This window comes from Spermophilus citellus (assembly GCF_964194105.1).
Source record: "Spermophilus citellus genome assembly, chromosome: 5".
NCBI lineage: Eukaryota > Metazoa > Chordata > Mammalia > Rodentia > Sciuridae > Spermophilus > Spermophilus citellus.
The window spans coordinates 17,206,307-17,233,034 of record NC_138186.1 but is presented as its reverse complement, the minus strand read 5'-3'; the positions used below and the strand labels follow the sequence as shown (position 1 = coordinate 17,233,034).

Below are 26,728 nucleotides of genomic sequence, written 5' to 3'. Positions count from 1 at the left end.
AGTTGTAGTATTTTCCTCTTCATGCCAAATAAATTATTATTTTTTGGTGAAGACTTTTCCATAAAGGGGTATTAGTTTTTAAAAGTAGTTTTTACATGTTGGAAATCAGAGGCAATTTCCTGGATTACCGGAGTAAAAGAAAACTTAAAAAAAATCCCATCACCTATGCATTCTCTTTTGAATTGTGTTTCTATTGGAAGCTTGTTTGGCATCATTCCAGGGACGAGCAAAAGTAAATGCTTAATAACTAATTGTCCAATTGAGTGGCCCTTTCATTCCAGTTTATTTTCGAGTTGGAGACAGGAAATCCTCAAAAGCTAGGGCCTGTTTTCTGGGCCAGTGTGACCAGAGCTCCGGCCACAACAGCCTGTGAGCGCCCCTCCTTCCTGGGGTCGCCACGCCTGGGGCGGTCAGGTCGCCCGGACCCGCCCCGCCTGGCGTTACTCAGGTCTTGGTGGCGCAGGGCGGAGCCGCGGGTCGGCCGCCGCAGGTGGGGAGGGGCGGCCCGAGCGCGTCCGTGACACCCGCGGGGGGGCGGGGGAGGCGCGGCGGCCACACCCCGCCCTGGGAAGAAACCGGCCAGGTGTGGCTTCGGCGCCGGGTGCCAGCGGGGAGGAGACTCGCTCCGCCGCCGACCAACACCAACACCCAGCCCCGACCCAGCTCCTCTGCGCCCTCGCCGCCCTCGGAGCCACAGCTCTTCCTCCCGCTCTCGCTTCGGGCCGGTCGCCGTCCCTGCTCTCGCTGCGGCCGTCGGGACGGTCTTGGTGGAGAGGAGCGTCCCCGCGACCCTCCTGCGCTCCCCCACCCGTTTCCCGGTTGTGCGCCTTCGCTCGGGCCCCGTCCACCTTCTCCGAGCGGGCCCGCCTCGCCTATGCCTCGGCGCTGAGCCACTCTCCTGAGTGACCGCCGACATGAGTTGCAACGGGGGCTCCCACCCGCGGATCAACACCCTGGGCCGCATGACCCGAGCCGAGTCCGGCCCGGACCTGCGCTACGAGATGACCTGCGGCGGCGGCGGCGGCGGCGGCGGGGGCGGCGGCGGCGGGGGCGGCGGCGGCGGGGTCACCAGCACCAGCAGGACGTACTACTCGCGGCGCTATACGGTCAACGACCAGAACTCGGACGGCTACTGGTGGGTACCCGCCCCGAGCCAGAGCGCGGGGCTCGGGGTCCGGCTCCGGGGCGTCCACCTTTTAGCAAAACCCTAGGACTTTGGGACGGGGAGGGACACGTTCTCAAGTGGCCGATCAGGAAACCCAGGTTTGGAAGGAGAAAAATGTTTGCCCGAGGTCACATAAGCACTTGCTGGCCACTCTGGGAGCTGGACCCGAGCGTCCTGACACCCAGCGCTGCCTCTCTGATTCAGGTGTGTGTGTGAGTGCCCGGACAGGGGTGGCTCCCTTCCTACTTGATGGGTCTTGGTCCCATCTTTTACTCCCCGCAAGCCCGGGCTGGAGGCCAGAGGGGGCGTCATCCCCTACCCCGCCCTCACAGGCGAGGCGAGCGGACCAGTAGGGGCGCAGTGTGCGGCCCTCTCTCTGCTGTCCCGGGGTTGCCACCTACGTAGCCCGGCCAGGATGCAGTTGCCTTTGTTCCCGCCAGCTGGTGGGAGGTCAGGAGAGGCGGGGCTGCGACTACAACACCCAACTTTAATTATAATCAAAAGTAAAACTGTAGAGAAGTGGGGGCCTCCGGGCGCTATCTGGTGGCCGCGATCGTTCCACCACCATCTGTACTGGCTTACCCCAAATTCCTGAACACTCAGAACCACGACAGCGGGGGCCCCGGGGCTGCTTCGCCCCCCGCAGGCGTCTGCGCAGGCTGAGCGTCCAGGTGGAGCAGGGTCGGGTCGCGAGGAGGCCAGGCCTGGGACTCCTCTGTCCTCGCAAATGGAGCTTTTCTTCAGGGGCGACAGCTAGGCTGGCAACACTGCTGCGCTCCAGATAGAGCTTTACTGGGACGCGCTTGATCCCTCTGGGTGGCCACGCTGTAGCACCGGTGGCTCCGCGTCTGGGCCCTTTGTTTTCCCCGGGGGGAAAAAAGTAGTATTAGACGAACTTCCCCAGTGCCTTGGTCGCAAAGCACGGGCTCAGGTTCTGCCCTTTGATCTGCACCGTGTGGTCTGGGAGCTGGGGGCGGCCCTGGCGGGGGTGGTGCTCCGGCTAAAGCTCTCTGGCGAGGCCCGCTGGCAAGAAGGCTGTGCCTACTTGGCTTGATCGTCACGGAAGTAGACCTAGGAGGTCTTTGTTTTATGATAGGAAAGGTAATGAACAGGACTTTTTTTTTTTTTTTTTTTACCCAGTCCTGGGAGTTGGACTCTGGATGCCCACGTGAGCCGTGAGAGTTTTGCTGCCCGCATCCTCCCCGCCCCCTGCCAGCCTTTCCCTCGTCGGGAAAGAGGCCCGAGTGCTTAGATCAGTGCCAGATTATTTACCCCGCGTTGAGGCCTTAGGGAGAGGAGGGGCAACATCTATTTTGCAAGCAGATTTGAAAGCAAGCACTATACAAGTTGCAACCTGTTTTCTGCTTGGATTCCCCCCCCCCCTCCAGCATCCTGTTATATGTATATTGGGTTTTTTTCTCTTTTTTTCTCTTCTTGTTGTCTCAGTTTGGGAGTTCTTTTTTTTTTCGGAATAAAATGTTTTTGGGGATTTCCATTAAAAATGTGCCAAGCGATAGGAGGAATAAAAGCTTGGGCTTTTAAGTTCGTTAAAAAAATTCGCCAGAAATTTTACTTTTCTGTTTCGATCTTCCAGGATTTGGAAGGCACGTTCTTTTAAATGTGTGTATTACACACAGTTTAAATCCAGGTCAGAATATGTAAGGATTCTGATGAGCTCCTTTTAGATAGTTTATGAATCAAATGTTTATTTGGCCCCTATTAATATTCTTTTACTAACCTGGATTTCTTTTCTTTCCTTTCATTTCCTTCCTTTGTGTGTGTGTGTGTGTGTGTGTGTGCGTGTGTGTGTGTGTGCGTGTGTGTGTGTGTGTGTGTGTGTGTGTGGTTCTGTGATCAAACCCATGGCCCCACACGCGCCCAGGAACGTGCTGTATCTTGAGTTACACCCTGAGCCCTCTTGTCTTTCAAATTGACAATGTTCAGAACCCATTAATTGACTATTTTCCTCTCTTGACCTCTATTACACATTTTAGAGAAGTAAAATTTTAGTTAATTCATTCATTGGTTAATGAACAACACGACGATGATCATGTTTTATTAGGATTCCTCCCCGTTTAATTTGGGGAGGTTCAGTGTTTGTTCATTGGATAGTATTTCTGCATTCTGTTTTTACAACTAAAAGCTTGTTTATAAACCTGTCAAGTGTTACATCCCGCTGGGAAGGAAAAACAGATCCAAGTGTAAAAATGACCTGACTCGGAGGAAGGGTATTTTTCCCCCCCTGCGGGTGGGTGTGAGTCACGGCGCCGCGGGGCGTCCCACCGGGGGTTTCAGCTGTCCGTCATTCTTTCTCGGGACCCAGGTAAAGGAGTTTTCCCCAAGCCTGTCGCGCGGCCTGGAGTGGTGCAGCTGAAGACTAAATAGCCCGTAAATGCTGACTTCTGCATTTTCAAATAATGGCGACTGGCTGGGGAGAGTCAGGCTGAGCACCCGTACCTGTTTTTCTGGTGGCGATCCAGTTCTGTGTGGAGGAATCGGTTCGCCCATGGCTTGGGCTTTGAAGCAGGAGGCCCCGTCCGCCCTATAGGGCCGCTGTTCTCTGCTCAGTGAATGACGATGAAGAATTTAATAAGTAGTTTTCTACCAAAGATTTTCCCCCCTGTATAAGGTGTTTTCTTTTTTTCATTCTTTTAGCATAAAACCTATGAGAACTACTGATTGCATTTAAACTCATTTATTTAAAAAACTGATGGTTTATTGATTGAATTAGATGGCTGATTTTTCTTTTTTTTTCTTTTTTCTTTTTCTTTTCTTTCTCCCTCCCTGCCTTCCTCCCTTCCTTTCTTCCTTTCTCCCTTTCACTGGGGATTGAACCCAGGGCCTCCCATATATACTTGGCAAGAGCTCTACTGCTGAGCTCCACCCCCAGATTTTTAAAATTTTATTTTGAGATAGAACTTCTTCTTAAATTGCTCAGGCTGGACTTGAACTTGTGATTCTCCAGCATTGGCTGCCTGAGTAGTTGGGACTATAGGCATGCCTCCCTCCTCATGCTGAGTTTAGATCCATGATTTTCCAAATGAGTGTGTTTAGCCCTTTCTTATATAAACTGATTTGAGTATGTGGAGAGCCCCAATCTTATTTTTCTCTTCAAACCCATTTTAAAACATCTCCCCTTTGTCTGTTCTTTCTACTGCTAACACTTGTCCATTTTAATGACAGTATTATATCTCTTTTACATTGTAATTCTCTCCTTCCCCCATCATGCACCTGTCTTGTGTTATTTTAGACTGGAGTGGAATCTGCAACTGTGTTATTTAACTTCTTGTTTTCTAATTATTATTTCATTGAGGTTTAGTGAATGTTAAAAACTTGACAATATAAAAAGCAGAGCTTTGAAAATGTAAACTTTGGATTTTCTTGTATAAAATATTATATTAATACTGTTTTCAATCGCAGCAGAATATCTCTGATCTTTTTCTTGTAGTTAAAACAAAGCACTAATCTGTGGTGAAATTTGTCACCACCGTAAGCCAATCTCAGAGTTACATCTTTTATCAAAGTATGGATTTTGTAGGAGGATTAAAAGCAGAACATAGTTATTAAGCTTCAGAAGTATGTGGTTATGTTAATGCTTACTTTTATCCAGATCTCATAATTTCAAAACGAAATAGGAGTTGGGGGTGTAGTTCAATGGTAAAACACTCACCTAGCATGGGACACCCTGGGTTCAATATCCAGCACCAAAACTTCTCACTAAAAAACAACAACAAAACCAAAACACATGTGATCACTATTTGATATGTTTTCTAAAGTTTATTTTTACATTACTTGTTATAAGAAGCCTTTTTCTTTGCATGAGATGAATACCATTTGCACTGAATTGCAGAAAAGGAAGGACCACTAGTGGTTACCTAGTAGGCAGAAATCCACTTTTCTGTGGTAGGGATAGAAGCTAAACACTTGCCTCAAGTCCTAGATTTCTTTCCTGGCTGGGTGGGCTGGGTTGATACAAGAACCCAGGGCTCCTCACCTTGGTCCTCCCCAGCCTTTGCAGCTCAACTTTTAGACTGGACAGGTCAGTAATTAAATGACTGCATCTCACATTCATTTCAGCATTTAATGTATTTTTCATTTATTCAAGTATTTACTGAATACTTGCACGCATGTGTTAGGTGTCAAAGACTTGAACTTTGAAAGAAATGTACTCCGAGACATATTATAAGTACAATAATACAGAAGGATAGGGCTGGGCGTGTAGCTCAGTGATAGAGTACTTGCTTAGCATGGGGGAGGCCCTGGATTCCATCTCCAGCACTGCAAAATAAAATAAAAATAAAACCCAACAAAGGCAAAGGGCTGGAGGGATGTAAATGACTTCAGAATCTTCGCAAGAAGACAGGATAACAGAGATAAAATCTGTGAGGGGGCACATTATGAAGGAAATGGTATTGAATTGGTCTTTTGGTAAAGATGGGCAGGCAGAGAAGAGCATGGGAACAGTCTGAGAAGCTGATAAAATGATCTCCTTTTTGAGCATCCAGTTTAAAGTGAGGAAGCAGGAAGAAGACAGGAGGAGGGGTCTCCCGGATGCCATGAGTGGGATTTGGCTAGGCAGAGGGCAGCCACGAGGGTTCCACTGAGGCCAGTGGAAATCTCCATGGAGGGGGTAAGGAAATGTCCCCAGCAGTGCTTTCAGACTGCTCTGCAGCAGCATCGTGTAGGTGGCATGAAGTGGAGCGAGATGCCAGGAGGAGTCCCTGTGAGGAAGTCATTGCCTCAGTGAAGGAGGGAGGCCATGAAAGTCTGAGTGTGGGCTGTGGCTGTGGAGAGCAGGTGCTGGCCAGGTGGAGTGACGGCCAGCTTCAGCTAAGAGCTGCAGGTAGGAGTCTGAGAAAACAGGCTCAGAGCCTGGGTGACTCATAGAAGGAGTATCCTTGGTCTTTATTTTGGGAAATGATGGTAAAGGAAGATTCAGGTTAATTTAACAGGTAACATTCACACGGTGGTTAAATGTGGGTAAGTTGTGTATTTTATAAAAATCAGATCAGCGATGTGCCAGGTGCATTATGTACACAATCTCAAGCCTCAGTCTACAGATGGGAAACTGAGGCTAAAATAGTTAAAGATCACACTGTTAGTAAGTGATGAGCTGGGTTTGAATCCAGGATACCACAGGCCCCAAGAAACAATCCAGCCTTTATTGTTAGAATCCATTTTTTCTACTTATAAACTCTTTTCTAGCTAATTGGAGTTTTTGCTTCTTTTTAATTGTTTGCAATCCTGTGAAATATTTATTTCATAACCATTTTTTCCTATTAATACTCTTGTAGAGTTCCATCTGCTTAGAAAAAAGAAAAAAAAACACTCAAGATGATTCTGCATTAAGCAGAGTAATTGTTTATTCTGTATTAAGCCATCTAATTGTTATTTAATGGAACAACAAAAAAAAAGGTTTCAACACTAGTTAATTTTTTTTCTCTAAATATGGGCATGATTTCATTGTTCAGGAGACTGAATTGCCTTGGGAAGAAAAGAATCTGCTGATGTCTCTGATACCTCAATGCTGACTTCTTAGGGTGGAGCAAAGGAGGGCTTGGGTGTGACTGGGGGAGTCTAACTTGACTCTCAGCTAACCAGTCTTTCCAGATGGGGAGGTTCTAGAAGGTTTTAGAAAGAGAGCTTCAGTCTGGAAGCCTTGCTGTTCAGAATTCTGCTTTTCTCCTTCTGCCTCCTCCTGGGCTGGTCCTGGCTCTTGAAAAAACAGTCAGATGTGGTTTTGATGTTGAAGCCGCAGCCCCACATCCCTAAAGACCCAGACCATTTGCCATTCATTCTAAGTCGTGTCCTTTAAAATACAAATGCATCCAGTAATTTACACCTCACCACCAACACTTGGGACAGGAAGAGTCTACTGTCCTTCCAAATCTCATGAATGTGGAATCTATATGTCTTGAAAATGAGGATTCTTTAGTGAAAAGCCACAGCAAACATATTTAATAAGGTTTTTCTTGGAATTAAAAATGTTGACACACAAATATAACATTCCTTGTTTTTTTTTTTTTCTAAAGAGAGAGTGAGAGAGGGGAGAGAGAGAGAGAGAGAGAGAGAGAATTTTTTTTAATATTTATTTTTTAATTCTCGGCGGACACAACATCTTTGTTTGTATGTGGTGCTGAGGATCGAACCCGGGCCGCATGCATGCCAGGCGAGCGCGCTACCGCTTGAGCCACATCCCCAGACCAACATTCCTTGTTTTATCTGGCCCCTGGGGGAGAAAACGAGTTGGCTTCTTGACAATGTGTAAAGAGGTTTTTCAGGATTCTGTCAAGTAAATGTAAATTTTTGTGTAGGGAAGTAATTCAAAATAGAAATCCCTATTTTGACATTGAATTTGTAAGAACCAAATATCTTCTTAGTAAACTAAATAAGGGCATCTTTCTCTGAATTTTCTTGTCCCTTCATTAAGTCTCTTTCATGCTGTTAAAATGGATTAATCTTGTTGAGTTTTCTGTTACCTGTGAGTCTTGTAGGTCACCTAAGAACTGGAAATGTTTCACACATAATACCTAATTTATTTCTTCTTTCTCCTCGTTCCCATTTATTTTAGCTGCTACATAAAAACATAAAACTTGTGCCTATTTATGGGGAACCATGCTTCTATGCATGTACACACACTTCCTTTTTCCCTATACCCAATTTTCTGCATAATGTTCTTAAATTTATAGACGAAGACAAAAATACAAAAAGGATTTTTCATGACCATGTCAACAACAGGTTATGAAGAGAAGAATTAGCTTCTGCAGCACCTTGGGGGCATCCTGACCCCTCTAAGCCTTACTCCTACACCAGGAGGGGGGTGTTCCTACCTGCACAGCTGCAGAAACTCCAGCCAGCACCCTGGGTGCATGTCACTCTGACTTGCTCTGAGTCACAGGCTGTATGTGACTGTATGTGACAGCAGCTGAGAGGCGCTGAGCTGGGACTGGGCTCCAACTGGGATGGACCTGAGTGTCTTTATGAAGGTGATGTAATTGATCTGCGGTCCCCCCCCCCATCTCAACACAATCCATATGACTCACAGTGTAAAAATAAAGAGAGAGCCACTCAGAAAAGAAGTGGAACTTGTGTTGGAGAACTGCCTCCGGGCTGGGGACAGCATGAAGGACCAGAGCAGGCCCTCTTTCTAAGTCTGGAGGAAGGAAGCCTCCTTTTTCGCTTGCTGGTTGAGTTGGGAATGGGCTCCTTGGGATAGATGTGCTCCTTGGCTGAGCTTTTGAGGCTGGGGTGATGAATGGTAATGTCCTTAGATCAGCCACTGGTTTGCTTAGCCAAACAAACATGCATTGAGGCCTTCTGTGTGCAAACCCTGTGTTGTTAGGTGCACGTGGGAGTGGAAGATGACTAAGGTATGGGACTTTGCTCTCCAGGAGTGGGACAGCCAGGTGTGTAAACACCTAAAGCCGAAGTGGGAGCAGAGGTTCAGGGGGTGAGTTCCACCCAGCAGGCAGCGTTTGATCTGTAACTCCAGAGGGATGGATAAGGGACATTTCAGGGGATGCCTCCATGTTTAGTGAGTCTTGGGGGCATAAGGTATCAGCCTCAAATGAAAAAGTAAAATTATATATCTTTTCCTTTTACTTAAGATCCTTAAGAGAAACTCAAATAGTATAGAATGTGGAAAAACGCTTTGATAATGAATGATAAAGAGCTAAACAAATAGGTCTGTTTTAAAAATATTTTTTTAGTTGTAGGTGGACACAATACTTTATTTATTTATTTATTTATTTATGTTTCATATGGTGCTGAGGATCAAACCCAGTGCCTCATACATGAGAGGCAAGTGCTCTGACACTGAGCCACAATCCCAGCCCCAAATAAGTCTTAAGATATTAATGCAATATATAATTATAATTTTCAGTACACATTTACTGATCCATTATTCCATGAACCTGAATACAGAAAGACATGACTTTTGTTTCAGGAACATATATATAAAAAATTGTGTGTTGGGCTGGGGATGTGGCTCAAGCGGTAGGGCGCTCGCCTGGCATGCGTGCGACCCAGGGTTCGATCCTCAGCACCACATACGAACAAGGATGTTGTGTCCGCCGAGAACTAAAAAATAAATGTTGAAATTCTCTCTGTGTCTCTCTCTCTCTCTCTCTCTCTCTCTCTCTCTCTCTCTCTCTCTCTCTGTCTCTATCTTAAAAAAAAAATTGTGTGTTGAATGAAATGAAAGAGGAGAGGAGGAGAGAGATGGAAAGAGGAAGAAAGACAAAATGTAATTCAATGGGAGAGAAAATATATACACAAAAAGAAGTATAGTCAAATGGCGTGAATGTCTAATGAGCAATTAAAATGACTATAGAATCATTTTCGTAAAACAGAGAGCAATCATTTAAAAATATTTTAACTTTGCAATATTACTTGCACCTTTTCAAAATATTTGTTTTATATTTTATTTCTAGGATATTCTGACAGTAAGTGTTAGACTAATGCTCCAAGATAGCTAATTTTGCATTCTTACTTTTTAAAGAAAAGAAAGAATATCATTTGACCATGGTAAGGCAAAACATAGCTCTATGTTATTTCTAACGTCTTTGTATGGACTGTTTCGGGATTACACTCCAGACTGTGTTTTCCTCTAATCCACTGACAAAGGGATCTTTATAGAAACGTTTGGAACCATTACTTGTTTAAACAAGTTTTAGAATGATCTTTAAAAAAGAAAAGTCCGTAGCCTTATGGGGTGGTGCCCACCTGTAATCCCAGTGACTGAGGTGGAGGATCGAAAGTTAGAGGCCAGTTTTAGCAATTTAGTGAGGCCCTAAGCAATTTAGCAAGATCCTGTCTCAAAATAAAAACTGAAAAAGAGCCAGGATGTAGCTCAGTGGTAAGACTCCCCACCACTCTGTTTTAATACTGCATTCAACTCCGAGTGCCAAAAAAAAAAAAAAAAAAAAGTTTGTGCAGGCTGCTGCTTTGTAGTGTGAATCATTTGTCTTTGTGAGTTTGAAGATTAAAGCAATTTCCAAAGAGTTAAAAGTTTGAAGGACGAATTTGCTTCTTTCAAGGACAGCTGTCAACAGTCTTTTAATTGATTTGACTCAAATCTGTTTACTTATTTTTTTCAAAAGAAACATATGATGTCTTCCATCTGAAATGGGATTTAAAAATAAAAGCTAGAGGTTTCTTAATCCAATTCCTAACATGGTTTATAATACCATCCCCCTTTCTGTCCCCCCTCCCCGTATGCCAAAGTTTAAATTTTTTTGAGGCTAGGGATTTTAAAAATCCTTATATGCTTGTTAAATAAAACTATTGTTAAATAGTTATTTAAAAACTATTTCTTCATACATGATAAAATTTTGCATTTTCCCAAAGTACTTTACATGAATTGAAGAAGAGAACTCAGTTACCATTAATCACAACAGAGACTTTTATATTACTTTCAATAAGAATGAGTTGGATGGTTGCCTAAAATGGACTTAAAGAATGAGTGAGCCAAAGAAACCTTAGATACATCTAGCCCAAGAGATGAGAAAACCACAGCCTAGAAAATTTCCAGATTAAGCCAGCTGTGGTGGCACACACCTGCAATCCCAGCGGCTCAGGAAACTGAGGCAGGAGGATGGCAAGTTTGAGGCCAGCCTCAGAAACTTAGTGAGGCCCTGAGCAATTTAGTGAGACCCTGTCTCAAAATAGAAAATTTTTAAAAGGGCTGGGGGTGTGACTCAGTGGCAAAATGCACCTAGGTTCAATCTCTAGTGCCACCCCCCCTAATTGTTTTCTGAGGTTAAAAAAAATTAAAAATTGTATGTTCAATAAAAACATGATCTGATTTACAGAGGTTTGTTTTGTTTTATTTTGGGATACTAGGGATTGAGCCAATCTATTTTTTTTTATTTTGAGGCAGGGTCTTGCCAAATTGTTGAGACTGGCTTTGAACTGCCTCAACCTCGCTGGGGTTACAGGTGTGCTCCACCATACCCAGGTGCAAAGTTTTAAATCACGCACAACTTAAAAAAAATAAATAATTACACACTTTTTCTGAAGCAAGCTCCTGGCTGTCCAGTACAAGAGTCCGTGGCTGTATACATGGTGGGTGAATATCTGACATTGGACTGACCCAATGGATCAAAATCCTTTCTGCCTACAGTTCCTTCTTGATTTAAGCACAGCCAGTTTGGTGTGGATTCTTCATTGAAGGAAGACAAGCAAACTGAAGGTCAAGGAGGATTCTCTTTTCCCCAGTCACTGAACTTTGTTTGGCCTGAGTCTGTCTTTGGTGATGGATGGAGCCAATCAACCAGGCACACACCTGGTTCCCTTTCTCACCTTCCTCTGTTTTTGAAGGGTTTCTTGGCTACACCTCAGGTGGAAATGGGAGAAGAAAGACAAGAGTAAGTGAACCTTCCTTTAGGATCAGAGGCAGTCTGGAGAAATTGCATGTCACACCTCCCCCCACCCCAACCATGGATTTATTTTCTGTGGTTTTGGTACCCATGGCCAACTACAGTCCAAAAATATTAAATAGGCAACTCTAGGAAAAAACAAATCTTAAATTCCACTTATTATACATATTGTTGTAATTGTTCTATTATTGTTCATTCTATTACCACACCTAATATTTAAATCAAACCTTATCATAGGTATGTGTGAATAGGAAAAAAACATAGTATATTTAAGGTTCATTACTAGGCAAGATTTCAGGCGTCCTCTGGGGATCTTAGAACATATCTGCTTGCACAAGGGGGACTACTATAAAAGGTGAAATTTGATTAATGAGATTATACTTTCCTATAAACAAATAACAGTGTCAAAGACTTTTACTTTCATCATCCCAACACATTAGCTTTTCATTTTATTGACCCACTAAAGAAATCTGATTTCGTGCTGGGGTTGTGGCAGAGTGCTTGCTTGCCTAGCCTGTGTGAGGCACTGAGTTCCATCCTCAGCACCACATATAAATAAATGAATAAAATAAAAGTCCATCAATGTCTAAATAAAATATTAAAAATAAAAAAGAAATCTGATTTCTGTGCATTCCTCTTTTCCATGTAATGGAACATAATGTTCAGTAAGCAATAATGTGCTTACTGATATGCAAAGTGAAACACCTAAAGGTTTTAATCTCAAGGGCTTTACGTGGTGAACTTACACAAGCCTTTTGGTGAAACGTGAATTTTTGAGTAGCATCAACAGCCTATGAAGTGAGGATAGGAGTCTTGTCTTTAAGGAGATGCCCACTGTTTTTGTTTGTTTGTTCTTTTAAGATACACATGACAGGAGAGTCTATTTTGGCATAATATACATACATGCCCACCCACCTTTAGAAATAGGAAATGTCTTGTAAAACTTGGAAGAGGGAATTAAAAAACAAATACATAATAGAGGAAGCCTTCCTGTTTTAACCCAGCTTTTAATGGCTTTTGCTCCCCTTTTGTTGGAAGCAACTCACGTCTAAGCGTGTTGAAATGAAGTCCTCTAGTACCTGGGGAAAAAGAAGTGGGTGAGTTTATGTTTTGTTGTCAAATAAGTTTAGTCTCAGATTCCTTTAAAACTTATACGGACACTCTGGATAAATTTATTCACAATGGAGTTTGACCTCTGCTTGTGTGTGTGTGTGTGTGTGTGTGTGTGTGTGTGTGTGTGTGTGTTTTGGTGCTGGGATGGGGAGTGGAGTGGGAGGGGATGCATTTACCACTAGGCTATACCCCAAGCCTTTTTTTTTTTTAAAGCATTTTTATTTTGGAGTAGTTTTATATTTACAGAAAAGTTGCCAAGATAGTACAAAGTTCTTGTATACGCCTTACCCAGCTTCCCTAATCATCCTCTGACAGCTCAGTCCATGATAGTTTTTACAGTGGCACACCTTGTTAAATGTCGCAGAAACTCTGGCTTTCATTTTAGATGCTTGAATGGGAATCACCCTCAGAACCAAGTTGCTGAACAGAATTTCCCATTGTTTCAAAAGAAGCGTGCACTGATCCCTGCTTGGGAGCAGATGTAATTACACAGGAGCATTCTAATTCCTTACTGGGGTTCTGGGTGAGTTTTCTGTATCTTTTTAAGTTCTTTCCTGGGTCTCTTGAGTTTCTTTCCTCTATTTTCTAACAGGTACATTTGGGAAGGTGTCCTAACGCCGTTGGAATTTCGTGCAAGTTAGGACAACAGTTTTGTCTGTATCTTAACATTACCAACAAATATGCCAGGTTTCCTGTGCGAGCTCTGAGTGGAAGAAAGACTGTTTGCATTCACGGAGGAGGAGTGGGGAGGCTGTCTGGTTTTGATAGGTTGGACATCTCAGCAGCACGTTGTCTGGGCCTGCCTGGAAGAGCCGGGATCATCATTTGGGAGCGGTTCCCAGGGAGGCCTGGGCTCCTCACCCACATTCAGCTAGTGCTGACTTGTTGGAGAGGCTTGCTTGCAGGGAGGGACCCCAAATCAGTGGCAGGAAAAGAAAGAAAGTGCTTCCTTGTGGTGGGTGATGCAGAGTGAGGAGTCCTGGGAGAGTTCTCGCACTTTTGTGTGATCCCATCTGTGAATAACACAGCCATTGTTTTCCAAGTTTTTTTTTTTTTTTTGGTGGTGCTGGGTGGAACCCAGGGCTTCATGCCTATGAGGCAAGTGCTCTAACACTGAGCTACACCCTACAGCCCAAACTTTTTTTTTTTGAAACAGTGAAATACTTTCTTTAAAACATGCAGGGACACAGACACACACACAGGGGAAAGTCCAGTTCGTCAGAAAGATGTCAAACAGAAGCAGGTACAAGCTGGCCCTGACGGAAGGACCAGATATCGCCGTTTGTGAACCCTTTTCATGAACATCAAACAATAATTTGACAGGCTTTAAATCTCTCATTCTTGTTCTATTTTGTAGTGCTGGGGGTCCAACCCAGGGGCTCACACATGCTAAATATCTTGACACTAAACAATAGCAGGCAGTGGTACGGCATGATGGATCTTGGCAAATTAAAAAGTGACACTCTTGGTCTAGGGTTGTAGCTCAGTGGCAGAGCATTTGCTTGGCACATGTGAGTCTCTGGGTTTGATCCTCAGTACCACATAAAAATAAATAAATTAACTTTTTTTTTCCAAGCACATCCTGCTTTTAAAATAAAAAGTAAGCCTCTTTTGTTATACCTTGCTCTCTAATGGATTCATTTATGTTGTGGAGCAAATTAAATTCCTCTAGTCTGTTTTCTTTAAAGTATGGGCAATCCACAACAATTTTTTTTCTTGCCAACATCTCCATTGTTCTAAGGTTTCTGCTACTTGTCTTCCAGAACCGTACCTCATTTGCATGTACATTGAAGGAACCTCATTGTTGAGAAAAGTATTGATCCATCTTGCAAGGAGAAGGATCGTTAAAAATACTTAAAATTTCCACCATTTCCTTAAACCATGATTTCTTTACCATTATTGTCTTTTACTGTGATGGCCGAAGGTACTTTTGTAAAATTAGCTTTTCTCTCATTTCCTACTTTTTCCTTTGGCCAGACTTGCTGGTGACATCTTCATGCTTAGTATCCGATGCTGTGAGGTCTTCCTACAGAGGGACTCATGGTATTGGGGACATGGCATTATCAACTGCTGTGGGCCGAAACGGGAAGGGTGATAAATAGATGGAAATAGCTCCCTGTTGTGACAAGAGATGTGTTTTTACATTTCAAAGGAATTCTCTGGATGGAACCATAGACCTGGGAAAAAAAGTGCCATGAAGGACATTATTGGCTAAATTGTGAAAGTCGAAGTTCTCTAGATTAAATACTAGTATTATATCCATTCGAATTTCCCCGATTTTAATAATTGTTTTGTGATTTGATAAGTGAATTTCCTTATTCTTAGGAAACACATGCAGAAATATTTGAGGGTAAAAAGACATGATTATTCTCAAGTGATTCATGAAAAAAATATATATATACACACATATATATATCCATAAATAAGTGAATCCACATGTGCAGACAGGGAAGAAGGAAGTACAGCAAAATGTTAGTAATCGGGGCGTCTGGGTGAAGAGTCTCATGGAGTGTTTTTGTCTTGCGTTGGCAACTTCTCTGAACATTTCGAATTATTTCAAAATGGAAAAGAAGCTATTTCACCACCGATTTCTTTGTGTTTGCCTCCTCAGTCAAACCGGCACCATGTCCAGGCACCAGAACCAGAACACCATCCAGGAGCTCCTGCAGAACTGCTCCGACTGTCTGATGCGGGCCGAGCTGATCGTGCAGCCCGTAAGCCTCCCCGTTCCCCCGCTTGCCTCACCCACCTGCAGCTGGGCCCCGTGGGCTGTGGCTCTCCTGGTCTTCTCCAGCACATCCCCATTCTCTGACCTGTTTTCCCTGCTGCATAGTTAGAAGTGGTCGTTTCCAGAACAGGCTAGAGAGGGCCATCATCTTAGTCTGTTTTGTGTTGCTAATAACACAATGCCCCAGACTGGGGTACATTATTTAAAAAAAAAAAGAGGTTTATTTTGACTCCTAGTTCTGGTCCAAGGTCAAGGGTCACATGTGGTGTTTTTTCCCTGGGGTAGTGTGGGGCATCACATGGAAGAGACAGAGGGCCTGCAAACTGGCTTTTATAACAGACCCACTCTGAAGATAATCCATCAAACTATTAATCCATTAATCACATGAATAAATTAATGACCTCTTAAAGTTCCACCTCTTAATATTTCATCATAGGGACTGAACCTCGGTAGGTGTTGACATGACCAGTGGCCACCTTTTTGGAACTGCAGCATCCTTATTGCTATTTATGTGACTTTGTAATCTTTTCTTTCTAGCAATGTAACCTGTGGTGTTTCTATCACTGGATTGGGATGGATTGTCCTGGGCACCATCAAATTAATAAAATGGCTTTTGTGAGGGAAAGTGACCATACTAGGAGGATAATTCTGTTTGAGAAACATAAAAAAAATATATAAAAAAACAAACAATTGAAATTTGAGGGAAAAGGGTGGCATTTGTGAGAATCTGGATCTCCTATGATGACTGAGATCTCTTAAATCTCTTCCAATTGGGGTTAAAAATCATGAGTTCTGTGATATTTGCTATATACAGATTTCATTTTAAAATATCTTAGCACTCACATTGCTCCAGGTTTCTGTAGAAACAACTAGAGAATGATGGGGAAATAGCCACCATTTATTCCTTTTTCTGAATGATTCTTTGCAACAAAATAATCAGGTTCCATTCTCCCCCAAGCTGACATTAATGTTGGGGTTATATCTGAAGTCGACCTAATCACAGAGTACCTCTGTTAAATAGTCTATATTTGAACCGATTTAAAACAAGCAAATGTATGGCTTCTTCTGTTTGAAGAGTATCTCACTGTTCTGATTTCCTAGTTTAGATATTTTGTGGATTCTTGTTCTGGTTTATTTTATCCCATTAAGAAAATATCTTTACGACTGAACACAGTGGCACATGCCTGTAATCCCAGCAACTCAGGAGGCTGAGGCAGGAGGATCACAAGTTTGAGGACAGCCTCAGCAATTTAACCAGGCCCTAAGTAACTTAGTGAGACCCTATCTCAAAATTTAAAAGAGCCAGTGATTAGCTGGGCACAGAGGCACATGCCTGTAATCCTAGCAGCTTGGGCAGCTGAGACAAGAGGATCATGAATTCAAAGCCAGTTTCAGCAGCAGTGAGGTGCTAAGCAACTCAGTGAGACCCTGTCTCTACATAAAATACAAAATAGGGGCTGGGGATGTGACTCAGTGGTCAAATGCTTCTGAGTTTAATCCCAGTACAAAAAAAAAAAAAAAAAAAGAAGGGATTTAGCTCCATGATAAAGTGCCTGCAGACACTGGGCTCAATCTCCAGTACAAAAAAAGAAAATAATCATTGCTTAGTCCATGTAAAAATACATTTGAGGGTCAGCAAGCCAGCTTGGTTCTGGTTCTGGTTGTTTCAGGCCTCTGATTTGAAACAGACTTCTCTCAATGTTCCCAGTGCCCGGATTCCTTCACACAAAGCTAAACAGGAGAGGGGTCAGTAACAACAAGGAACATACCCACCCCAGCCCTGGACTCAGTAGTGACTGTGGTTACATTTCCCATGTAGTTCTAGAAATTTACATGGATCACGTTCCCACTTTATTTCTACTTATGTGCTTTGAGGTGCAATAAAAACACAACCGGGAAACGGTATCGTATTTGCTAACATTGCTGCTTTAGAGAAATGAGGTTCATTTGGCTGAAGCCAAATGAAAGCAGCAAAAGTAAAATTCTATAGAGAAAGCTCCCGTGTGGTCCTAAAGCAATGGGAAATTTTCTCTCTTAAAAAACAAACAACTTTTATTTTGAGATAGCTGTAGACTCAAAAGAAGAACAAGACGTTATAAACTCACTTGCAAGAACATTGCAGAGCAGGGCTGGGGGTGTAATTCAGTGGCAGAGCGTATACCTAGTATGTGCCCAGGGTTCAATCTCCAGCATTGTAACAACAAGAACAAATAAATAATAGTACCAAGCAGCCTTGTGTGTCCCTCACCTGGCTCCTCCTGCTGCTGACATCTTACAGAACAGAAAAGCATCATCAAAACCAGGACGCAGATTGACCCAGTACAGTTAACCAGATAGAAGCTTTATTTTAAGATCTGAAAAAGTCTTGTTCCTATAAAAATGCAAAAAAAAAAAAAAAAAAAAAAAAAAGCTCATTTAATGTGTAAAAGGCCTTAGGTGGTGAAATGGTTACAGTGTTCTTACCACGGTGAAATCCCAGTAAATCAGAGTTCCATATAAATATGAAAGATCCACACTCAACATTGAAGCAAGGGGAAGATGAGTGTTCTGTAAATTTGCCTTTAAAATCCAAGTGCAAATGTAAAAGACAGCCCACAAATGTTAGTGGGCTCTCTCTCTGTTTACTTCCTTATCACAAATTTGTAAGGTCATTTTCAGTTAATTTTTTTTTTTGCATTTCCAGTGGGGTGCTTTATATTATATTTAATATAGAAGTTTTTGCTCTCCTTAATGCACAGGAATCCTTTCTTTGCAGTAACATGTGTTTTCCTTCCTGTGAATTCTCTCTTTTAGGAACTGAAATATGGAGACGGAATACAGCTGGCTCGAAGTAGGGAACTGGACGAGTGCTTTGCACAGGCCAATGATCAGATGGAAATCACTGACAGCTTGATCCGGGAGATGCGACAGATGGGCCAGCCCTGTGATGCTTATCAGAAAAGGTAATGTCCCCAGAGCACGGGTCAGGAGGCTCGTGAGGAATGCTGCACACCCCGTTGTGCTCGGTCCATGACCCGTGTCTTCCTCTGGAGGAAGCAGACCCATGCCGAGGGGAACCTGCCTTCCTTGGCCTTTCATACCTTCACGATCTGCAATACAAATGGACCAAACCACTGCCCTCTTCTGTGCAATCACAAAGCTGCCATGAGAAGAATTGAGCAGACCTGCCTAAGAGCATGCGGCCATTCAAAAAACTCTAGGTCTTATTTTGAAGCTCTGAGTTCATTAGGTGTCAATTGCACCTCCATCTAGAGGGCAGCAAAGCTCTCTGCCCAGCATCTGACTTTTTAGGAGTCTAATAAGAAGTCTGGTTTAGTGAATATGAAAGCGAGAGTCTTGCACTTGGACATGAAGCTGGGATATGTAGTCTGAACTTGCTCCCATGCCATCTGGGGTCCAGGGTACTAGGAGAATCCCCAGGACAAAACTCATGAGGAATCAAAAGGTGTTATACTAGGTTAGGTAAAGGCAGTGACACTTTCCAAGGTGTTTCAGGCTTTAAGCATCTTCCTAGGACTTAACATATTTGAATTTTTTTTTTTAATTTTGGGGTAGGGTTTTGCCAAGTGCCTAGGGTAGCCCTGAATTTGCTACCCTCCTGCCCCAGTCTCCCAAGTTGCTGGGATTACAGGTGTGTGCCACCACACCTGGCTGGACTTAATATTTTTGTATGTGATCAAATTACAAGTCATGTGATAAAGCAAAAAAAAATATTCAAATTAAACATTGGTGGCTTCTACATGGACCCAAAGGAGATGCGGAGAGGAGAGTTTGTCCTGAATGTGTTTCATAGGCTGTTTTCCTGCAGTGATATCATTTCTATTCTTTCCTTTCAGGCTGCTGCAACTCCAGGAGCAAATGCGAGCCCTTTACAAAGCCATCAGTGTTCCTCGAGTGCGAAGGGCCAGCTCCAAGGGCGGAGGAGGATACACTTGTCAGAGTGGCTCCGGGTGGGATGAGTTCACCAAGCGTCTCACCGGTGAATGTTTGGGATGGATGAGACAACAAAGGGTGAGCAGCGCCCAGAGGGACAAGTGTTAGTCCTTAGACCCCCAAACCTGGGTATCTTAGTTGTGTAGAGAGCAGTGGGTGAGCCCCAGGGTTCTGGTCACCAAGGACTTCAGGTGGCAATGACCGCTTGTGTCTGCCTGCTAAATCACATCATTGTTCTACCAAGGTAACTGACCTCATCTATGTTGCAGATAGGTACTTAGAAAAAAAAGAAGAATATTGTGGTGGTTCATGTAAAATATTCACAAATTGGAAGTGCTGGGAACCGTCAAACTGGACGCTCTGGTTTGGGCTCCTCGGTGGCCTGCCTGGTGGTTTTGAAGTGTCAGTTGTCTGGTTGGGCAACCCTCACGTCACTGGTGTGGGAGTGAATTAAAATAGTGGCAGCAGAAATATGTGTTGATCCTTTCCCTAGAACCGGGGTTTCTCCAATGTCTATTTCAATGCTAATTATTGTTTTGTTGTTTTATGTACTAATTATGCCCTATAATGAACAGGTGGCAGGGGAACTACGCCATAATCAGGGAGATGGGAATTTTATAATGAAAACCTACTCCCAGTGAACCATCTTTCTCTTGAGAAGGTGGATATGTTAGAATGATACCCTGTGGAGAGATTGTTATGCAACAGCCTTGTGGTTCTAAGAGCTTGGTGGGTTGTAGCACTCATTTTAGCATTTTAGCATTTAGCATTTTAGCACTCATTCAAAAATTTCACAGCCACTTTTTTTTTTTTTTTTTTTTTGGACAGTAAGTCTCACTGTGTCTCCAGGCTGCTCTCAATCCCTGGGCCCAGGCAGACCTTCTGCCATGAGTAGCTGGGACCATAGCACACTCCGGTGCACCTGGCCTTTTAGAATTTGGGGGTTCTGTTCTTTCCCTTCATTCACTCATTCATTCAGTTAACCTTGTCTCCTGTTTTTCATAAAGGCTGTTAGTATTAGAGAAGGCGGTATACAGAGAGGAAAAAACTAGGAATAACCTCAGAAACTTTAAATATAAACCTCTTGGCATGTTTTCAAAATCCCATCAAATCTTTGGATGTACATTTCCTGAGGATTTTATCTGAAAGGGAGGTCTCAAAACTTCTGAGCCATAGTCCTGAAGATGAAAATTATTGAAGAAAATAAGGTACACCCACATTGCCAAATTGTTGCCATGTGAGAGCTGTAGTAAATTTTTTGCTTCGCTGGGGGTGGGGGGGTGGTGCTCCAGCCCCAGTGACAGGAAGAGCTGATGGGGTTTGAACCACACCTTAAGGATCCTTAATGGGAGGCAAAACAGCCTTTGAACCAAATTAATTATGAAGCATCATACAGCCGAATGTCTTCCAAGTCGGTAATGACAGTTGTATAAAACGACAGCTCATACTCTGCCCTTTTCTGATTTCGTGCTGGGTGCTGCTTTGGAAGAATACTTTGTAGCAATGGCTCCACATTTTTAAATGTCAGAAAGGGCATCATCACAGGGACTCAGTTTTATGTCATTTTCTGAGTCAGTGATGAGTGATGCTTTCAGATCCAGCAGGTGGTTCTCATAGCTCCCTACAAACCAAAAGCTGTTTGATCTCTCACCTGCAGGTTCACCCTGGGATTCCCTCTGGCCCTTTGCCCCCCATTCCTTCTTCCCCCTTGCATAGCCTGCATTCCTCATTCCTCCAGGGAGACCCAGCTGCAGGCTCTGCTGATAAGGGAGCCTCTTCCCCAGCAGCGCACACCTCCCGGCCAGGTTTGTGTGGCTTCCGGAGACTTGGGTTTCTGCTGATGGACGAGCCAGATAGGATACACCTGGTCGGTAGAGACCAGTGTGAGCCGGAGCCCGGTCACCTCCCTATCTCCCCAGCACATGCACCTGCTGTTTCTGTTGCACAAGCCAGGACAGCCGTGGGAGACAAGGGTCAGAGTCCCCTGGGAAGGGAACCTTCCATGATCTGGCTCTGAAATGGCTCCCCTTTCTGACACTTTGCCAAGTGCCCTAGAACATGGATGTGGCTTAAGAACAATCTGCATTGTGTTCCTGCTGACATGCCAGCCTGGAATGTTGGCCCCGGGCATGCCTGGGAGATGGTACAGGTGATTCGGAAATTTACATGTACTCATGCAAAAGAAGGATGAAATAATAGACTTGCCCCAGAACAAAATTTGTGGAACTATGCATTTGATTTTTTTTTTTCTGTGCAGCCTTCTTACATTTTAGATCCAAATAATAAATCTAGCTAGATTTAATTTTGTAAAGAGCTAACACAAGTCCACAATCTTAACGTTGCCAACATTAATTGAAATGAAGACTTTGGGTTTATATAGTAACTTTCTTTTGAAGTGGGCTGTAGGGAGTTTTGCATCTGGAAAGGGAATGATAAATGCTGGGCTTCTGAGTCAACAATGAACATTTATCAAAATAATTTAGGGCTGGGGTGTCACTCAGTGGTAGGGTGCTCATGTAGTCATGTGCAAGGCCATGGTTCCAGCCACAGCACTGAATAATAATAATAATAACAACAACAACAACAACAATAAAAATTTAAAGAAATAAACAATGACAAATGCTTTTTGGTTCACTGTTGAGCTTGGGAAGCACCGAATAATTATGCTTCATTAATGATTTTTGATGTATATTTAAAACTTACTGAATAAAGAAGCATGTGGATATTTTATAGCATCATTATCTCCTATACATCTATGCACACACACTAATATCTAGTCACACACAAACTTGCATGTATACACATAGATTTTTTTTTTTCTCAGAAGTCATGATATAGGTTTCAAGGAACCCATTTCTGAATTTCTTCCTCAGTCCAAATAAGGCAAGGAATGTATTTGGCAATCCCCGTTGTTAGGAAATCTTGAAACTTTACCAAATATTTTCGCTTCGAACATACTTGATATTTACATTTTTAGTTTTGCTTTGTTCTTTTCTTTTCTCCTTCCTCCCTCCCTCCCTCCCTCCCTTCCTCTCTGACTGGTATTGAATGCCTCGGCTTAAGCGACCCTCCTGCCTCAGCCTCCCGAGTAGCGGAGCGTCTTCACTTTCATCTGAAGCAGAGCTGTGTTTGTCTCTTGGTTCTTTATCCCTGAGACCATAGAAAACTCAAGTCAGTTGCCAACGAGGACACTGAAGGGCTCATTTCTTCTCCTTCCCTCTGCAGGCAGAGATGGACTTGGTGGCCTGGGGAGTGGACCTGGCCTCCGTGGAGCAGCACATCAACAGCCACAGGAGCCTCCACAACGCCATTGGAGACTACCGCTGGCAGCTGGACAAAATCAAAGCCGACTTGGTACTTTTCATTCTTCTATTTTAGAATCTGCCCTCATCCCCCCCCCCCAAAAAAAAAAAAAAACAAGTGAAGGATTGAGTAATTACTTTCATGGGCAATTCTGTCTGAGACAGGCTATTCTGTCTTTCCCAAGAGACTGGAAATTTTTAAAAATCCCATTTCATAAAGGGGAAGGGAAGCCAGATAGACCTTCTGGATCTTGAGGAGGAGCCGATCCCAGGACAAGAGCATGAGAGCACTCATTTGTTTGCAGTTTGTAAACAAGTGCTTTCGGGGAGATGGGGTGGGGGTGGTCCGTTTCTGCAGAAAGCAGAGCATCACTTCTCATGGAGAAAACGGGCGATCATACCATTCGTGACCTTGGTGAGTCCTTTGCTAGGTGGGTTTCCTGACACCCCTCCAGGGCTGGAGGAAAGTCGGACTTGCAGCTGGGTCGAGAATGACCCATAAGATATGAATCTGGTCTTAGGTGCTCAGTTTCCTCCTGTATCTCTACACTTTTAAATCACTAACTTTTCCATGTAGATCAAAGCTTCTACCTCCCTCCCCCTTTTGGGCCCTATTTTTGTCCACTTGAGGACCTGATCAACTTTCTCCCCTCCTTTCTCCAAGATCTAGGACAAACTAAATCATATTATCAGACTTTTTTTTTTTTTTTAAGTTGCAACTAGTGAATCTTTAAATGACAAAGGTCAGGCCTTTACTTTGTGGCCCTGCTACCAGCCCAGTGAAGGTTTGCTTTCCGAACACCTGGGAGAAGGTCCCCAGGGGTCAAGACTTCATAGAGCAAATACTTCTTTCTACTGAGGCCAGAATGGATAAAAAAGGAGGTTTCGAAGGGCAGCTCCTTCTCTACAAACCCCAGAGGAGAATTAAATAATGACATGCTTTTCATCATCTTTTAGCGTGAGAAGTCCGCCATCTACCAGTTGGAAGAGGAGTATGAAAACCTGCTGGTAAGTCAACTTATTTCTGAATTGCCCGTAGTCTTTGTTTTTAATTCAGTACAATACTGTTCACTTCCTGGGGTGAGGCACCTGCTCAGTGTCACCCAGAAGACCCTGGAAGTATTCTTACCTCCTTGCTCATGGATGCTAATTCCATTGCTACTGCTAAGTTTCCTTTAGAAGTAAATTCTGAAAGTATTTTCTTCTTTCTGCAGAGGGTGCCTACAACTATTCCGTTTTCAAGTTGTGTTACCTAAATGATGCTTGTTAATAAATACTTGCAGCTAAAGCAGTAAAGTCTTGCCATTTTTGAATTGCAGCTTTTGGAAGTATTAGCAAAAATACGACGTATTTTCTTTAGATAGTTTCTCATCAGATCCCCATTGTATGACAGATTCTGTATCAATCATGTGATTGATAAGCAGAGAGATTTCCATTCTTGTACCAATTTGTGTGACTTTATCTTCACTTTTCCCACATTTCCTTGTTGGCAGCAGTATTTTAAAAATAATGTGGCTAGTGGTGACAACATTTTTTTTCCTTGGGGCTGGGATGGCATCTTGAATATTGCAGGGGAAGGTGACAGTAGGAAAAACTAGAGTCCTGTTTCCCTCCTTATTGTCTAAAACTATCAGATGCAAACTTTGGTATCTGAATCAAGACCCTTTAGGAGATGGGGGTTCAGTGGTAGAGTATTTGCCTGGCCCTAAGTTTAACCCCCAGCATCATGAAAAAAGAAGAAAGAAAAAATCCTCAGGGATTAGACTGTTGGAGTCTAACATTGCTGTCCCATTCATCACACGTTTGGACTGGTCCTGTTCCCATGCGAGATGGTCAGTGACTGCACCAGGTTTATAGGCGTTACCTGGTCTTGGAATGATTTTGGTGAAGGAGCTACCAGGGGTTTATCTATGACATCTGCAGAGGCCACTCTTCATCTGCTTGTGTTATGCTAATGCTTCTTCTGAACTTGCTCTGCAGAAAGCGTCCTTTGAGAGGATGGATCACCTTCGACAGCTGCAGAGCATCATCCAGGCCACCTCCCGAGAGATCATGTGGATCAATGACTGCGAGGAGGAGGAGCTGCTGTATGACTGGAGCGACAAGAACACCAACATCGCCCAGAAACAGGAGGCCTTCTCGGTAAGTTCCCCGGGGAGCTGTAGGCACGGCCTCCAGGCTGTTGCCCTGGGAGCTGCTGGGTGGGGAGAGTGGCCTTCTAATAATGTAATCACCACTTGTAATTTGGCCTCGGAAAAACTATTCCTTTTCTGAAAGCTGTTCATAGCAGTAAGAGAGGCAATACATTTTTTTTTTTGTTGTTGTTGTTGTTTTCTTAAGAGGCAGGGCCTTCTTATGCTGCCCAGGTTGGTCCCAAACTGTGGGGCTCAAGCAATCCTCCTTCCTTGGCCTCCCAAGTAGCTCTCACCACAAGTGTACCCTACTGCACCTGGATAAATAACCTTTTTTCCCCAATGAGTTTGTTTAATATCCCAGAAGACAGTAGTTCATTAAGTTGGGTGAGAATTCATTCACTCAGGTAACCTAGGGTCGGGTAGCAACTGTTCTAACGGTAGATTAAAACCTGTAATTAGGAATTAGAACAGGTTGAGCCGTCTTCATTCAAAATTCTGAAATCCAAAATGCTATAAAATTGGAAACTTTTGTAGTGACCATGTGATGCCCTCAGTGGAAAATTTCACACCTGACCTCATGTGAAAGGTTGCAGACAAAATATAGGCACACAAAAAATATCATGTAAAATTACTTTCAGCCTATGTCTATCAAGGTGTGTATGAAGCATAGAAATGGAATTTGTGTTTAGTTTTGGGTCTCATCCTTAGGGTATGTCATTACGTATGTGTCAATTTCTAAAATCTGAAAACAAAAATTAAAATTTAAAACACTTTGGTCCCAAGCCTTTTGGGTCAAGGATACCCAACTGGTATTCATTACAGCTCTGGTCCTCTACCAGCATGATCTTTGATAGGGAATGTCACCAATCTGAGGCCTTGGTCCTGTGTTATCCTGTCACGAACATCCTTCCAGCCTTAAAAATGCTGTGATTCTTGAGGAAAACCTACCATGATGTGTTGCATCTTACGACTAAAACACTCAGGGTCACTCCAGGTGAACTGGGCTGCACAGAATAATCACCCAGAGACAGAGATACCTTTTTCTTTGGGTCCTGTTATGGCTCCTCTGACCTTAGGGGGTCCGTGAAGAGAAAGAGAGAGAGAGAAGGAGAGAGAGAGAGAGAGAGAGAGAGAGAGAGAGAGAGAGAGAGAGAGAGAGAGAGAGAGAGAGAGAGAGAGAGAGAGAGAGAGAGAGAGAGAACATGCTGAACCCTTTTATTGGAGAGAAGCCATTCAAATGAGACCAGGGGTCAGGTTTCGGGGACGTTGAGTCTGGCTTCATGATGTCTGCTGTCAGCAGATTGACTGACCTCTAAGAAGGCCACACCCAAAGGCAGAGCAAGAAAAGGGGACACATAGAGGGAGTTTCCATGGAACATTCTATCCCAAATAGGAAAAAGGGATAGGATTACAAAAGAAAGGGGGGTGTAGCTCACCCTGGGGGTAATGCCTACTCAGAAGACTGGCTTGCTGTCCGAGTGAGGGGTAAAGACCAAGTCATGAGTCATGGCACTACCATCCCAGACTACAGTGACCTTTCAGATCCCCGAGGTGCATCAAGACTGGAAGGCATGGTAACTCAATGTGGCTCCCCACAATGATGCTTTGACATCGTTCATTTCCTAAATGCAGTATGGTGCTTATCCTCCTCTAAATGTTTGGGGGTGATAGACTTCTAATGATGACTTGCTCTAAAGAATTTGCTTTTTATCTTTCTACAGATACGCATGAGTCAACTGGAGGTCAAGGAAAAAGAGCTCAATAAGCTTAAACAAGAAAGCGACCAACTCGTCCTCAACCAGCACCCCGCCTCTGACAAAATCGAGGTCAGCTCTGCGAGAGTGACATTTTAGGAAATATTAGATACAAATACAAATTACTCTTGTTTTGCATTGTATTGCAAAAGCCGTCATAGACAGTATGTAATGAACGAGCATGTTCAATTTTAGTGTTCCAATAAAACTTTATTTACA

General features: G+C 43.5%; 1 protein-coding gene across 2 annotated transcripts in view; it reads left to right on the top strand.

Annotated features, from left to right (window-relative positions):
* Positions 1-512: 512 nt before the first annotated feature.
* Positions 513-26,728, top strand: part of DSP (desmoplakin) — a 48,537-nt gene continuing 22,321 nt past the window's right edge. For both annotated transcript variants that reach the window (XM_081296708.1, XM_081296707.1), the window contains exons 1-8: positions 513-1,135; positions 15,269-15,371; positions 18,179-18,327; positions 19,222-19,396; positions 22,544-22,672; positions 23,578-23,628; positions 24,601-24,762; positions 26,477-26,581. In XM_081296708.1, the coding sequence (XP_081152834.1) occupies positions 915-1,135; positions 15,269-15,371; positions 18,179-18,327; positions 19,222-19,396; positions 22,544-22,672; positions 23,578-23,628; positions 24,601-24,762; positions 26,477-26,581 (1,095 nt within the window). In that variant the 5' untranslated portion in view covers positions 513-914. The remainder of the gene's footprint in view (positions 1,136-15,268; positions 15,372-18,178; positions 18,328-19,221; positions 19,397-22,543; positions 22,673-23,577; positions 23,629-24,600; positions 24,763-26,476; positions 26,582-26,728) is intronic.